Source organism: Biomphalaria glabrata, chromosome 3 (genome assembly GCF_947242115.1).
Source record: "Biomphalaria glabrata chromosome 3, xgBioGlab47.1, whole genome shotgun sequence".
NCBI classification, from domain to species: domain Eukaryota; kingdom Metazoa; phylum Mollusca; class Gastropoda; family Planorbidae; genus Biomphalaria; species Biomphalaria glabrata.
The window spans coordinates 51,491,573-51,509,200 of NC_074713.1; the positions used below are offsets into that span (position 1 = coordinate 51,491,573).

General features: G+C 38.6%; 1 protein-coding gene across 3 annotated transcripts in view; it reads left to right on the top strand.

The window, feature by feature from the left end:
- Positions 1-17,628, top strand: part of LOC106055454 (potassium channel subfamily K member 4-like) — an 88,181-nt gene that overhangs the window by 60,547 nt on the left and 10,006 nt on the right. For all 3 annotated transcript variants that reach the window (XM_013211717.2, XM_056022560.1, XM_013211716.2), the window contains exons 4-6: positions 5,273-5,482; positions 9,848-9,973; positions 12,023-12,040. In XM_013211717.2, the coding sequence (XP_013067171.1) occupies positions 5,273-5,482; positions 9,848-9,973; positions 12,023-12,040 (354 nt within the window). The remainder of the gene's footprint in view (positions 1-5,272; positions 5,483-9,847; positions 9,974-12,022; positions 12,041-17,628) is intronic.

Sequence of the window (17,628 nt, forward strand, 5' to 3'; positions counted from 1 at the left end):
ATATGGCAGAATTTAAGTCATTGGTTAACATGCATGACTGAATGCATGACGCTTAGGACGTAAATTATCTTATTTTTTTAAAGTAACGTCTGTATTTTATAAAAAAAGAGGGCTTGAGAGGTTCAAATTTTGTCTTGCAAAAACCCTGGGCAGAAGACATGCTTTTTTTGTTTAGTGCATTTATGTCACCATACAGGTCGAGACTTTCTGGTTTCCCAGACCGGCCTAGAGATCAATAAGTCTGGCGGCTCTCAAATAGAATACGAGACACGGTTTCCTGTTCTTCTCCGCAGCGGGGGCATTGTAAATTAGGCCGGCACGTTCGACATAGAGGTCACGATTTGGCCATAGCCGTGCGAAATATGTGCCAACAGGACAGTGGCCAGTTCTGCGCTGTGCTATAATAGCTTGCTCAGGCCTGGACAGCCTCCACCACGGGGAAGCGCGGTCAGGGCGCCTCATGTGATGCCAGACTTCGGGGGCTTTTTGGGACTCTCTTATATCTTTTCCCACATTCTTTAGTGATATCGCCGCACATTATTTCTCTATGACGTCACATGTTATATAAAGCACATCTATTAGCATTCACACTGTAGTAGAAACCATTAGTCACTGGAATGAAATATCTATTGAATCCGATGCTTTCACATGTATCTAATGTCACGAATCAAATGTCACATGAATCTAATGTAATTGGAATGAAATGTCACATGAATCTAATAGTATTAGAATCAAATGTTACATGCTTCAATGTCAATAGTCAAACTTCAGATGAGTCGCATGATGAATCGCATCACACATGAATCTAATGTCATTGGAATCAAATGTGACATGAATCTAATAGTATTGGAATGAAATGTTACATGCCTTGAATGTCAATAGTCAAATGAGTCGCATAATGAATCGCATCACAATTGAATCTAATGTAATTGGAATCAAAAGTCACATGAATCTAATAGTATTAGAATCAAATGTCACATGAATCTAATGTAATTGGACTCAAATGTCACATGCAATGATTGCCATGAATCAATTAAAATATATACAAATGATAAAATAAATGTCAAATAAATAAAAACAACAACAACAACAACATGTGTTCAAGACGGTGGCTTTCATTTCATTCATCACATTTAATAACGCCGTCAAAGCTGTTAGATGTCGATACCCCACATCAAAACAACTTCTGTCACCTTTAGTTTGTTTGATAATCTTGGTCAATATGTTCTCATTACATAATCCCACATCTCTCGTCCAGCGTATTTATTTATAAGCTCGGCAATCACTAGCAACACACACATTTCAAGACCAATAAATATGTAATCAAAGACATTTTAAAAAATTCTTTGTATACCTTATCACACCCTTCTCGGAGTGAGTTAATGTCGGGGAAAACGTATGTATACGAATAGTACAACACATTTTAAAAAATAAAAAAATAAGGTGATCAGCAAAAATTTTTAATACATGAATTATAAATAAATAACCTGATTTTAAGACTTTAATTCCATGAACAAGCACAAGCAAGATAATATATATATATATATATATAATAAGCTCATATAGGGGAAAGAACTGCCCATTTACAGACATATATATATTAATACTGTAAGATTTATTTCCGAAAAAAAAAATTTATCACTAGTTGGTTGATTAATTGGTTGCTTTTCTGGTTGATTCATGTTTTGTTAGAGAATTGTGCAAAGTTTCAACTTGATCCGAGAACTGTAGGTGGGAGAAATATTTGTACCAGACAGACAGACAGACAGACAGATGTAGTGAGTTGGTAAAAGGCTTTGTAAACATTAAGAGGGCGAGACGTGGCCTAAAATGTGAAATGTGCCAACAATCGAAAATCAAATCAGCTCAAATAACTCACTCTTTCATGCTGAAGTAATCGGATGCTGATATGAAGGTCAAGGGTTTGACTCCGATTGAGTCCTAAATCCTTGAGATGAGGTCTGGGTTAAAGTCCCTGAGGTCATCCTGCTGGGTATCTGGCACATATCCACCCTCATAACAAATCTAAAAGTGGCAGAAATTAAAGCCAACTGCCCTGGTCTCAGAGAAGTGTTATTCTATTTATAAGTCGCTAATGTCCTTGATTCCACAAGTCTAACACAGTGTGTAGTTCCTTCGTGTTATATCTCTCAAACGTCTTACATACAGTACAACCCTCTGTATTAAAATAATTTCATGTTTCATCCAATAATAAATCAGGAGAGACAACCCAGAGACCAACTTCACGCATTGGCATTACATATGGGCCTATATTTTAAAACACACTGGAACATAATAAACAAAACTCTATAAACAAAATGTTCCTGTCCTACAACAACATGGCCTTCGAAAATGGAAAGTGTGTATCATAAATCTTTTAATTTATTTTGTAAGCAAACGAATATAGTTTTATTTGACTTTTTGAAGCATTCAATCAAATTCACCACTCTTTGTCTACTTAGAATTTCTACACACTGGATTGCATCTTAGACGATTCCTACACACCAATGATAAATAGCACATTAGCACCCCCGAATTTCTCTTTTCCATCGAACGACATTGGAAGTCAAGACTGTGTGTTATCAGCAAACAGACAATACTTCAACCATGCATATCCTTCACTTGCTATCAGTGAGGTCTGAAGCCAATGACCAAAGTGTCCGCATTGATTTGTCAATATTTGTTGTCATGCTTGAGTAGCGGACATTTCCAGATGAAAGAAATTTCATTATCTCCCCTACTCAATATTTGCTCCCACCCCCGTCCCGTTTCTCCATCCTTTCACCCCTCCCCTTTTTTCCCCCACGCGAGGTCATCAATTTAAATCAATTTTTAAAAATCATTATTAATTTTAATCTTCTTGATTAGGTGATCGATAAATGTAATTCCATTTTGATATGTTATTTTCAGAAATCTGAAACTATTGATTTAAAATTAATAATGTTTTAGTTTTCATGTGAAGCCAACGTTAGATTACTCTGTGCGATACGGTCCAATCTTGGATCTTATCTTATAAATTACAGACGTACCTTCAAACGAAAAGATTATAACGTCCTACATGTACCCAAGTGCTAATTGAGTCGTGCATTTAGTTGTAAATTTTGTGTGAGTCTGGTGTGAATGTAGAATTTGGTTTTCTATAGTCATAATATTTTGTTTGGCGTAAAAGCACCTGGTGTGTTATAGAAGTCAATAAGTCTGCGAAGAAAAGGCACTACACACATGCTCACACAATAAACACATAATTACACGTTCACACACACACACACACCAAACACACACACACCAAACACACACACACACACACCAAACACACACACACACAAACACACACACACACACACAAACACACACACACACACACATATATTTGCTAGCATCTGTGCACACATCTGGTCTACTCTCAGCCAGCTTCTTTTTGAGTTCAATTAAGTTAGCTCCCCCTTACCTTTGGCAGGAGGGAACAATGCGCGATAGGTTTTGATGATTAGATCCAGATGACTGCAAGCAGGTTGACAGCGACCATGGCGACAGGGCAATGCCCTAAATCTGTCCCGAAGTCTGTTAACATAGGCCCGAGTCCATTTTACTCAATGCCTGACATGCCTCTAAGAGAAGAAGAAAATAAGAGTGCTTAATCCAGCGGTTCTCAACCTTTTAAGCTGGGCGACCCCTTTTTACAATACACCACTCTGCCGCGACGACCCCCACCCCCAACAGCAATAGAAGAATAGACAATAACCATCCTTATTTTTGATGGTCTTAGGCGACCCCTGGCAAATCGTCAATCGACCCCCGAGGTTGAGAACCCCTGGCTTAATCAATGTACTGGTTTGAGAGCAGAGGCGTAGCTAGGGTCGGGTTTATTCGGTGCAGTTCCCACCCCTCGAACGATGAAATTCTGCCGAATAACCGAATAATATTGTCCCCTAGGATGTGAACACATGTCTATTTACATGTGTGTTGTGTCGGTCGTTGACTTGCGCACCAAACTGCTGGTAGACAACAGAACCATTGTAGGCGTATTATATTTTAACTTATAAAACTTGAAATAACTTGAATAAGTTCTTAGTGAACAATAATTAAAAGAACGTTTATTAAAGTATAGACACATTTAACTTAAGATGAAATAAATGTAGTAGACTTTAGTGAAAATATAAAATGGTATTTTGAACAAAATCTACCTCACTACCAAGAACATGTCTTTTCGTTCTGGCATCCTGGATTCGTCTGGCGCACCACCCAAGACAGCTTACGACATTGGCGCTTATCTTGCATCATTCACACTGCATAGTCACCAATCCTAACTTCTTCTCACCGTCACCATAGAAACACAACACACACACACACACACACCATAACAATGTGACACAACATTAACTACGCCACTGGGTTTTGTAAATACGTAAAGGAAAAAGCAACACATAATCGTTGTCCTAATACAATCTCTTTGTAAGGTTTTAAATCACAGTATAGAGGTGTAATGTGTGGCTGGGTTTCGTAAACCGCTTGGATGCCTAACAAGGGGCTCGAGTTCCAATCCGAAGTAGACCAGAGATATTTAATGGGGATTTGACTCGAGCTAAGATTTGTTTACTTAGCACCCCCCACCCCCCAAAAAAACGCAAGGGAAATTTTCTCCCGGATACCCCCCCCCCCTGCTCCCATTAAACACTAAAAGTATGAACACTATAAACTATAACGTGGAGGCCAAGTCATCAGAATGGCAATATCTTAACTCCCAGTAAAAGTCTGGTAATTTTAACCTGTACAGTCGGCACCCACCTGAACTCACCTCATATCTTAGAAAATACTGATGGAGACCAAGTATTTATAAAAACAAATCTCAAGTTTTAGTCCTGAGCGAAATGTCGTAGAACAGTGATTCCCAAACTTTCTCCTTAACGGAACACTTCGCACATTGAGTATTTAGCGGAACACTTGACACATTCTGAGTATTTAGCGGAACACTTTGTTTATTTTTTTTTAAGGAGGTTAGTTCACCTAGTGACGTACTAGTTAATTATTCCAATAGTTCGTGGAACCCCTGTTTAGGCCTCGGAACACTAGAGTTCCGCGGAACACAGTTTGGGAAACACTGTCCTAGAGAATAGTGAAGATGAATTTTGTTCGGAAATGTTAAAGACACTTGATGTTTTTAGTATTTGTCTACCTTGACGTTCTTCTAGGTCACAACTAAAAATAATTCCTTTATGTATATAATGAACACCATTATCTTATTATTATTACAATAAATAACTTTTTTTTCTAGGTTACGGCAATATGGCGCCTAAAACATACTCTGGTCGTCTGTTCTGTATATTCTATGCCATCATTGGAATTCCCATGTTCGCCGCTGTGCTGGTTGGTACCGGAGAGAGACTTCAGAAACCTATCAAAGTGATCCACAATTACAGACCGTGGATCAAGAACAATCCTTCCAGAGACGAGCAGCTCAAGTCCATCGTCTTTTTATTAATAGGTAGGTGGGTTTTTTTTGGGGGGAGGGGGAGTGGAGAGTGACTTTGTTAGTAAAGTTAAATCGATATCTGTGTTAGTGGAGCTAGTACACCTTGTTTGAGAGTCCCTGCTATCCGTACTCTGTTGAAATAAATATGTAAATTTAAGAGTTTAATAGTAAAACAACTCAGCGCCCTATTCAATACTGCGACCTTACAATTTAGTGGACAATGGTGTTTAGAATAACTCTTTTTTTATTTTTGGGAAACCCTTTGTCTGATAGACCACCATCAACAAGATGGGGTCTCGGATTCTGTACTCATTTCTTGGCTCCTCAGTAGTCCTGCATATTCCTACAATGGATAATTACCTGCTGTGAGATAGATTAGGTGGAGATTCATGTTAGTTTAACGCGTACTATTAGTGGACACGTTAGGGGCCGCCTCTGAGTTTGTATGTAACACAAACTCTCTTTGTTGCATATTTGAGAAAACTTTTTCAGGGATGAAAAAAAATCTTTTTATCCACATTCATTCCATTTAGTTCTACGTCTGCTTCCAGTATCCCTTTCATTTCCCTTTCATTTTGAATATAATTGAAGTAAAAATCTATATATTTACTTTTTCGAAGTCAATGTGTATTCTGTAAAGGTTTTATTCGTTTCTTTATACAAGTTGTTTGTTTTTTTAATCCTCCAAGCGTCTTAAGCAAATGTAGCATGTCGCTGCATTATATCCAATGTTAATGTTATTTTGTTTACTAAGTCTGTAAAGCTATATCCCTTTGTACACAAGAGTTGAAACTCATTCTTAAAGTCCCATTTTTAAAAACACAACCAAACATGAATAAGGAAAAAAAAGGGGGAAAAAAAGTGGGGGAGGGGGAGAACATTGATGATGTAATCAAAGCGTGAGAACTCTGGTTTCTTTACAATTATAAGTTTATTTACTGGTTGTATTACATCCCCTGAGTCAATATCTTTCCCAAAGAACATTATCATGTGATTTTGACGTCAAGAGTAAGGTCAATATTTGACGAGTTTTTTTGTGTGGATTTTATTCAGTTTTCAACCATGTCCCAAAAGATGATTCTAATGTCTTGGTATTTCATGCACATAAAGTTGTATGCGTGTCCAAAGGACACACGATAAAAGACCGTAGGGTTGGACTGACTTCCATAAAGTGAACAGTCAACATTACTTTCCACTGAAAGGTAGCCATCTTTTAAATTAAAGACTATATGTTAACTATTATAATTTGATTTATAGAGCGCTGTTAACAAATATAATGGAGGCTCAAGTAATTACGCCCTTTGTTGATCTCGGAGGCGCGGAGGCTGGGTGATTAAGCGGGGCGTTCCCGGGTTCGAATCCTGGTGAAGACTGGGATTATTAATTTCGGGATTTTTAGGGTCACTCTGAGTCCACCCGGTTCTAATGGGTACTTGACAATTGATGAAGTAAAGGCGGTTGGTTGTTGTGCTGGCCACATGACACCTTCATTGACCGTGGGCCACAGAAACAGATGACCTTTACATCGTCTGACCCATAGATCGCTTTAATCTCGTCTTGCAAATTAATTACAGACTTAAACCCAGGCAAACTTAGTCATCGGTTTTCCTGGCTGATTCAGGCAACCCATTCCATGCTCACCTTAGATAAACATAGACAATGCGCACAAAAAAAAAACCCACCTCGATTTGACCTTTCCCTTGACATGCTCCTTTCTCTGAAAGTAAAGTTTACGAATCAAAGTGGGCTTGACACATATCATTTGTGTTAGCGAGGTCAAACTGGTTTAGAACGTTTCAGGAGAGCTGAGTAGTGCACCTTTCCCAAGTCAGAAGAATTCCGTAATATACTTACTCAAATGAAAATTCGTATATTTGACAGAGCAGTGTCCCATGTCCTTGACATCAAATTTGAAAAAAAAAAAAGGGGAGGGAATGCACAAACGTATCTATTTTAAAACTTCTCTAAAAATATTTGAACCGAATACAGGGCTGGTTTATGTATGTGGAGGCCTCGGAGAATGGATATTTGAGGAGTCTCTTACACAATTCGAAAGCTTTAATCAAGATTCATTACTGAATAAGAATAATTATATCGAAAAGCTTTAATAAATAAAGATCCATTAATGAATAAAAATAATTCTATCTAAAAGCTTTAATAAAGATCCATTAATGAATAAAAATAATTCTATCTAAAAGCAAGCTATATTTAAGAAGAAAGAAACAGAGTACTTATACATTTAAATTTTATTTTCCTTTTTTTTTTAATATTTAATACGCATATTTTAATTTTTAAAAAGTGCATACGTTTGAGTTTATGGAGAGTAAGGGCCCTTTCTAGGCGCGCTGTCGTAAATCCGAGCTGTACCAGTATTTACATATTCCAAGCATGCTGCAGCTACAAGCGGACATTTCGTAATCACCACAGTGTACGATTTCAAGCGTTAGCGTTAAAAATGAGGAAAAAATACTTAAAAGTTTCGAACCCGTCAAAATTCCGAGATATCTTCTCTTTTATGAATGCTCCTTTCTTTTAAAAGTCCACGGAGATGTAACCCCACCCTGCCCTCCCTTAAATCCGCCCCTGAATATTAAACAAGAAAAACATTAAAAATACTTTTTTTTAAAGATAATACCTTCTTCCTACAACTTATAGACCGATTGGGTTTCTCTTAATATCTATTGAATGTTAGATTAAAAATCAATGGAACATTTGTTACCCCGCCCCAACCCCTCCCCCCCCCCTCCTAAGAAAGAACCCTGGTTAAGTGAATGTATAGATGTGCTACACTATATGATACTACAATGATAGGCCTTTATAGCTAGACTTAGAAGATGATGCGCACAATTTTAAGCGAACATGAATTTATTAAACTCTTCAAAGGAATCAAAGAGACGCGGAAATACCCGAAGACGTAGAGTCTGTTCAAGGTATATGCTTTCTCCTTCTCTAGCTGTAAACGTTTTTTTTTTCTCCTTCTCTAGCTGCAAACGTTATGCTTGTGGTCAATGTGTGTAATGTTGAAGAATGCTGGGTTCGTGTGTCCTCGAAATAATCACCCTTTGTGTCAGGATTTTGTGATTTTACCATCACACAAGAGATACAAGACACCGATAGCAAAGACAAACAGACACAAACACTCTTTTGTTCCCCTGGCAATCAAATCATTAAATAAGAAGAACAATCTGGTATAAACTTTGTCACATGTAAATTATGAGTGAGTCTGGTGTGAATATACAACTTTGGTTTCTTATAGTTATAATGTTTTTTGTTTGGTGTAATGCACAAATTGTAAGACAAATTTCCTTACGGATAATAAAGATTATTATAATTATTATTATTATTATTATTAGCCCGTGACAAACATCAATAGTACATATTGACCCATATCCACTGTAGCAGACTAAATACAAAGTTTATTCAATAACGATAATACTACAACTTCTTGGCAGTTAAATAATCCAATATGAAATATAATTATATCCGCATCACAGCGGGTGACAATAAACTACAATAATATATATATCCATAATATGTACAGGAAATAACTAACAAAAAATCGTGTACTGTCTCAAGTCCCATAAACGACTCTACCAAACTGAACTTAAAAGTTTCTATTGACTAAAAGTCAATTTAGACATTCCTACTTTCTCTTTTTATCTCAGAGGATTCACGTGTCTTTCAACCTCATGACCCGAGGTGAAAATATAACAGGCAATGTCAAGCGAGACTGTGACACTAACCAAATCTTAATGGACCTCATTCACCAACCGTAAACAAACAAGATTTAGCCACGTGGTGCTCTATCTCTTCTATATAATTTACAATCTCATGTTTAATTCATGATGGTTGTCACGTGACCGTTTGTTTCGTTGTTTTCTCAATAAGATCACGTGACTAAATGTTGTTTGTTTACGATTGGTGAATGAGGTCCATTGGTTTCGTTTTAAAGATTTGAAAAATTATAAATGTCAAACCAGAGTTTTCCTATGTCTGGCCAACGAGCTAGTGATTCTTTTCCCAACAATATACAGCAACTGTCAATTTTTTTTAGGAAAATCGTTAGAACCGTTTTATAGATTTTTTCTAGAAGTTTCTAAGAAGTTACGAGTTGAATAGAGATATAAGCTATGGGAAACAAGATTAAATGCACACGTACTCCAATATTTCATTAAACTAGCAGTAATTATTAGCATTAGTTATTTGCATTTTCATTAAAGTCTCCAAAGAGAGTAGGGGGCCTCCAAAAACCTGCACAGGGCTTTTACAAACTTAAATTCCGACCTGTACCTACTGAGATGGACCTACTAAGTGTTTTGAATTTAGCGTAAGACATGTTTGACACGAATGAGTGACATTATGCTTGCTTTTCTCCAGGTGTATGTATAATAGTATTCATCCCATCCTTGACCTTCATGTATACAGAAAGCTGGAGCTATCTACAGGCTGTCTACTATACAATTATAACTCTAACTACTATAGGATTTGGAGATTTTGTTCCAGGTACAGTGATTTGATTTAAACCATTTCTTTTTATTTAAAACATTTTTAAATTCAACTTTTTGAATAAGTCATATTAAACGTTAAGACGATCCCATATAAATATTTTCCATTGGTTGGTAATTGATCAGTTTCAGGATAAACCAATCATTGGGCTTTAAAAAAATGTCTTTGCAATGAAATTGTAATGGAGAAACGAAACGAGAACAGATTAATAGCGGCAATGTCCAAGTCACGTGATGGGGAAATGAGTGATTTAAAGGAATGAACGAGTAAATCGTTGGAACAGCTATAATTCATGGAACAACCGGACAGACCGGTTAAAGACAACACTGTCAAGTCAACGTAAGCCAGCAATTATAAAGAAGAGTGACTAAACCAATAGGCGCAAAGGAAGCATGGGCCTATCTATTTACAAAGAAATGACAACGCCAAATTTGGCAGTATCAATTCGCCCCCTACATCCCCCGCAAAAAAAAAAATATTTAAGACTTAGAATAGGGCGCACAATTTTAAATGTTCACTTTAACAGAATAAACCCACTCGTAGACAATGAGCCCATCCATCCATTCATCCGTCCATCCATCCATTCATCCATCCATCTATTCATCCATCTATTCATCCATCTATTCATCCATCCATCCATCCATTCATCCATCCATCCATTCATGCATCCATCCATCCATCCATCCATCCATTCATCCATCCATTCATCCATCCATTCATGCATCCATCCATCCATCCATCCATTCATTCATTCATTCATCCGTCCATCCATTCATCAATCCATCCATCCATCCATTCATCCATCCATCCATTCATCCACCCATCCATCCATCCATCCATTCATTCATTCATCCGTCCATCCATTCATCAATCCATCCATCCATCCATTCATTCATCCATCAATTCATCCACCCATCCATTCATCCATCCATTCATCCACCCATCCATCCATCTATTCATCCATTCATCCACCCATCCATCCATCCATCCATCCATTCATCCACCCATCCATTCATCCATCCATCCATCCATTCATGCATCCATCCATTCATTCATCCACCCATCCATCCATCTATCCATCCATCCATCCATTCATACACTCATCAATCCATCCATCCATCCATCCATCCATTCATGCATCCATTCATCCATTCATCCACCCATCCATCCATTCATCCATCCATTCATACACTCATCCATCCATGCATCCATCCATTCATTCATCCACCCATCCATCCATACATCCATCCATCCATCCATTCATACACTCATCCATCCATCCATCCATCCATCCATCCATCCATTCATACACCCATCCATTCATCCATCCATACATCCATCCCAATGGCGACACAGCCTATGGAGGGCTCTTGTCTGCCTCAACTCATCCCTCCATTCAGATCTCTTCTGAGTCTTTCTTCTCCACGCCCAAACCCCCAAGCTGTTGTAGATCTGCCTCTACATCGCCAAGCCATCGTATTCTTGGTCTGCCTTTGGGTCGCCTGCCTTTTGGTTTTTACCGGTATACAATTTTAGCTCCTCTGTTCTCTGACATTCTTACGAAAATGTCCCAATTTAATCACATCAGATAGACCCTGTTGCAACAACGACCCGACATTCTCTAAGGATTGGAATTCGCCAAGGCTATTCGGAACAGCAAAATTCATTGAAAAAAAAAATTTAAAAAATACGCACATTTCTTCTTGGCACAGACTTCAAAAGTGCTTACAGCTCAGCAGCAAAAATCTGGCTAGTTGCAGAAGTAAAAAGAGATATGACGAGTACTGCAGCGCCGCTCTAGATCTTTTGTTACAACTTTAAAAAATAACAACATATTTATTAATATCTAGCCGAATCTAGCGTATGCTAGTCTTTAATATCTTAGAACACAGTTAACTAGCAGAGGCCCGCGAAAGTCAAAAGGATATATCGTTAGAATGAACAAGGATTTACGTTTGTTTCTTGGAAACTGTAGCGGCAGAGTAAACTTTTATATTTGCTTGAATATTCATAGAACATATTTATGCATAATTCATTATATTTCAGGTTATTTTGACAAGCCAGGTTAGAATTTATTGTTTTTTAGAGCTTCTTATAATTTCATGTGTGCTTATAACACATCTGCAAATAATATTGCACGGGAATAGCGCAGACCTACCAATTGTTGCATGCTTCTAGTCTATCTGTGCCAGTTAAACGTTTTAAATTTCTTTCATCTTGGTTATCCTGAAATATCCTGTTGAAAATTTTCAACCTGTGTGAATCTTTTACATGTAATTATCACCTTTTTGTTTCTTCAAGCTAGATTACTAACATATTTTTTTCTTCTTCTCTTCTTCAGTGGCGTAGTTAGGGATTTGGGGGCCCGGGGGGGGGGCTGATCTCTTAAGGGGCCCCTGTATTTTGACATTCGACATCATGGCATGAGATAACGGAGATAATATTTAATGTAAAAACCTATTTCGGACGCTCATTTGGGGTCACCCCTCAAGTCGGGGCCCGAGGTGATTTTCAAATTTGGACACCCTCTCCCTAGCTACGCCTCTTCTATTCTTCCTTTAAAATAACGTTTTTATTTTCACAACTAATCTGGCAATTTTATTCAGTAAATATTTTACTTGGCACTTTTTTTTTGTTGCTTGTATGTCCCAATAATGTAGACTTCTTTAGTTTCTTCTTTTTAACATTGTATTAGTTTACATTATTTGATGATTGTAAGTAGACACTAAATGAAAATCTACTGAAAAAAAAAAGGAAACAATTATATCTATCTAATGTAGCATATCATTAGAAACCATCAGTTTATTTAGAAGTGTTTTACTCATTTCATAAAAATACATTACTACACTATCACGTTTATCAAGTAATTCAAATCAAATTTTTTGAAAAGAGATCGACTTATGAATTTAACTTCTTTGAATATCTCAAAACATACAACTTAATAATGCACCCAGTGCCGTATTTTGACTGAAGAATGCCCTAAGCTATTTGAGTTATGGGGTTCTTTTGAGGTCCATTACAAGTCTAAGTATTGGGCTATGTCAGTGCTAAGTATTTCTTGGGGGGGGGGGCGGGGTTTCTAAGCTATAACTTGTATTCCCTCTAGGTAAATCCAACCCTGAATGCACTTTCCCCGTTTGGGCTTTCACTTCTTAATACATGTATATAGCATGAAGTCTATATTGCTGTCGCCCATATATATTGAGAATGTCTGTCTTGTTATCTGTTCCAAGAATACACGGGAGATCACTCTCTTGAACCCGACACTAGTACAACAGCATCATACACTACTTTAAATAACACCTTAGCAGAGCCTTACACTTGTAGTGTTAAGAACCCTAGCAGTGCCCCGCAAGTCATTTCCGAACTTAAAACAATGTACTCTAGATAGACAACCTTTCAGAAGCCGTACATTGGTTTATCTCCCCACAACTTGTGTTTATTTATCCATGGATTCTTAGATTGTCTTTCTTTCCAGCCTTGACATTTCTCCTCAATCAGCTTTTCCTTGAGCGTTTCCAAAAAAAAAAATGAAAAGGGCGAATTCTTTAATGGCTATTCGTTGGTCTAGAGGTTTAACCCTATCCCTAACATGATGTGATTTAGTATATTTCGTTAACTGATTGCTTACTACGACCTCTAGATCTACTGCCGATATGATGTAAACCAGTGATGCCCAAAATACGGCCAGCGGGCCAAAATCCGGCCCGTGACGAGGTTCCATCCGGCCCGCCGAAACGTCGGTACAAAGTGTTGAAAATATAAAGGTTGAAAAATGTATCTTTACCTACGTTAGGGCCCTCACTTTTCCTCTGATAGATTGGTACTACGAGCTTTAACATTTGTGCCTTTATGAAAAGGAAATTAAGAATCTACCAGAATCATTGAAGGGATATTTTTTTGTGGAACATGGGTGAGTGCTGTGACTGCGTGAGTGATGTGACTGCATGAGTACTGTGACTGCGTGAGTGCTGTGACTGCGTCAGTGATGTGACTGCATGAGTACTGTGACTGCGTGAGTACTGTGACTGCGTGAGTACTGTGACTGCGTGAGTACTGTGACTGCGTGAGTGCTGTGACTGCGTCAGTGATGTGACAGCTTGAGTACTGTGACATTGTGATTACTGTGACTGCGAGAGTGATGTGTACTGCGTGAGTGCTAAGATTGTGTGAGTACTGTGACTGCGTGAGTACTGTGACTGCGTGAGTACTGTGACTGCGTGAGTACTGTGACTTTGTGAGTGCTGTGACTGCGTGAGTACTGTGACTGCATGAGTACTGTGACTGCGTGAGTGCTGTGACTGCGTGAGTACTGTGACTGCGTGAGTACTGTGACTTTGTGAGTGCTGTGACTGCGTGAGTACTGTGACTGCATGAGTACTTAGACAGCGTGAGTACTGTGACTGCGTGAGTACTGTGACTGCGTGAGTGCTGTGACTGCGTGAGTGCTGTGACTGCATGAGTACTGTGACTGCATGAGTACTGTGACTGCGTGAGTACTGTGACTGCGTGAGTGCTGTGACTGCGTGAGTGCTGTGACTGCGTGAGTGCTGTGACTGCGTGAGTACTGTGACTGCGTGAGTGCTGTGACTGCGTGAGTGCTGTGACTGCGTGAGTGCTGTGACTGCGTGAGTGCTGTGACTGCATGAGTGCTGTGACTGCATGAGTACTGTGACTGCATGAGTACTGTGACTGCGTGAGTACTGTGACTGCGTGAGTGCTGTGACTGCGTGAGTGCTGTGACTGCGTGAGTGCTGTGACTGCGTGAGTACTGTGACTGCGTGAGTGCTGTGACTGCGTGAGTGCTGTGACTGCGTGAGTGCTGTGACTGCGTGAGTGCTGTGACTGCATGAGTGCTGTGACTGCGTGAGTCCTGTGACTGCGTGAGTACTGTGACTGCGTGAGTGCTGTGACTGCGTGAGTGCTGTGACTGCATGAGTACTGTGACTGCGTCAGTGATGTGACAGCTTGAGTACTGTGACATTGTGATTACTGTGACTGCGAGAGTGATGTGACTGCGTAAGTGCTGTGACTGCTTGAGTACTGTGACTGTGTGAGTGCTGTGACTGCGTGAATGCCTTGACTGAGTGAGTGCTATGACTGCTTATACAACGTGAAGAGTACAGCATCAGAGAATTTCCTCTGTTTCTTCCCAAACTATTGACTTGTAGCGGACAAGCTTGTATCTCCACCTTTTTCCCTGCTATTATATCCAGCACTATTCTGTATCCTAAACTCTCTTAGGCCTAACTTCTTTCTCAGCCTCCAGCGTCCATATTTCACTATAATAAGTAATTACCGAACTCACCAGAGATTAGTACAATTTTTTTAATTTTACTTGGAAGGCGAGGTTGCTTCTCTAATTATTCCAGAGTATACTCAAGAGAAAAAGGGCTTGCTGACACGAATTAATAGCTATTCTAACTCTTGGCAAAACCTATGCACTTGTCACATGTTTAATTGTAGTCTTGTTTACTTGAACTGTTACTGCTAGCGAGATGCAATAGGTATCATGCTGACTCTTTATTTTATTCAATTCCTATTATAAGATAAAAACTCTCTTCGTGAATGGAAGGTAGAAGCTGGCTGGAAGAGAAAAATATCTGGAAATTCCCGAAACTGGAATGTCGTGGGTTCAATCCCCATACTGGCAAACTTCATTTTTTTTTTTAAATGACGATCCTATAGAATCAGATGTGATTCGCTGTATCAGAACAGAAGTACCGAACTAGATTATACACAGCAAAATAGGATAAGTCAACATTTTTATGGGGGAAACAATTAACTAAAAGCATGGTTGCTAAAATTCATGTTATTATTGTTCACAGAAATAACATTTCGAAGTTTTAGTTGAAAGAAATTAATTAATCATATCGCCCTGATACACACACAATCAGACAGAGAGAAACTGCTGTAAACATTTTAAAAACAATCCCAACAAAACAGCAGTTCGCTTCCATCCTCAATACCTCACATCCTTTATTTGTAAGACGGACTGACGCGTTGACGGGAAGGTCGGAGTCTGTATTTTTTTTTCCCACCCTCAGCAACCATAGCATCTTGTTGTTTACGGTATCGTCGACATATTGATGGGCAACAATGTCGAAATCACGTGGGATGTTTTGACCGGAAACAGATGATATGTCGGTTGATTTAAAAGGACGCGCTTCGGCTAGACAGTGTCTTCGTGTATGGTACCCTGCCTACGTGTGGTGCCTCACTGTCGCACTGACCTCTGACCCAGGTGACCTCCTGAACTAAGTGAATATATAGGGCTTGTCAAACTGACTTCTGACCTCGGTTTTACAGAGTAAGTTGACCTAACACTGTGACCTAAACTTCGTATCATTTTATTACTAGCTAGGTATTGATTAAGAGGACATATAATCAAAGCGTTCAATAGCTTTGCATTTAGAACAATAACTACATAGGCAAAACAAATGTAACTGCATGACCATACATGAAATAAGCTTGGCTTGGATACGTTTCTAAAATATTTTTTATTCGAGATGCGAAACATATATGGATTTTAAGGCGGTGGCTAAGTGGTAAAGCGCTTGGCTTTCGAACCAAAGGGTACCGGGCTGGAATCCTGGTGAAGACATGATTTTTTTTATTTCGGCATCTTTAGGGCGTCTCTGAGTCCACCCAGCTCTAGTGGGTACCTGACATTAGTTAAGGAAAAGTAACGACGGATGGGCGTTGTGCTTTTATTTTTTTAATGCAACTCTTCATTTCAAATAGTTGATAAGTACAGGCTTGCGGGGATCTCTAGCTTTCAAAACACTTCTATGTATAGATCTATTTGTATAGTTAAAGGGACTAAACATTCTGTTTTGTCTTGGGAAAAATATGGTTATGGTTATACCGTCGTAGCTCTCCCTTTCATAAAATATATTTGATCATAATATTCTATTACGAAGCGAAATTCCAAAAGTTCCCCGGATTGTATTCATAGGTCAAAGGTTATTTCTATTTTCATTATATTTTAGCCATTAGTCGCCTTGTAGACTAGCACTAGATCTTACACACGTACAGCAAAGTTAAAGGTCCTTGCAATGGTAGTTGTCCTTTCATATCATGGACAGTGGAAGCGTCCAGCCCAGTTCATGTGTCGTCCTTTTTTTTGGGTCACTTTTCATATCTCCATTTAAGATGTCCAGGCTATTTCACGTGTCCAGCCTATTTCATGTGTCCAGGCTATTTCATATGTCCATCCTATTTCATGTGTCCAGCCTATTTCATATGTCCAGTCTATTTTATGTGTCCAGTCTATTTCATATGTGCGGTCTATTTTATGTGTCCAGTCTATTTCATATGTCCAGGCTATTTTATGTGTCCAGCCTATTTCATGTGTCCATCCTATATCATATGTCCAGTCTATTTTATGTGTCCAGTCTATTTCATATGTCCATCCTATTTCATGTGTCCAGCCTATTTCATATGTCCAGTCTATTTTATGTGTCCAGTCTATTTCATATGTGCGGTCTATTTTATGTGTCCAGCCTATTTCATATGTCCATCCTATTTCATGTGTCCAGCCTATTTCATATGTCCAGTCTATTTTATGTGTCCAGTCTATTTCATATGTCCAGGTTATTTCATCCCATTTGATAAAACAAAAGATTCGTATTTCTGATTCAAGAGAATTT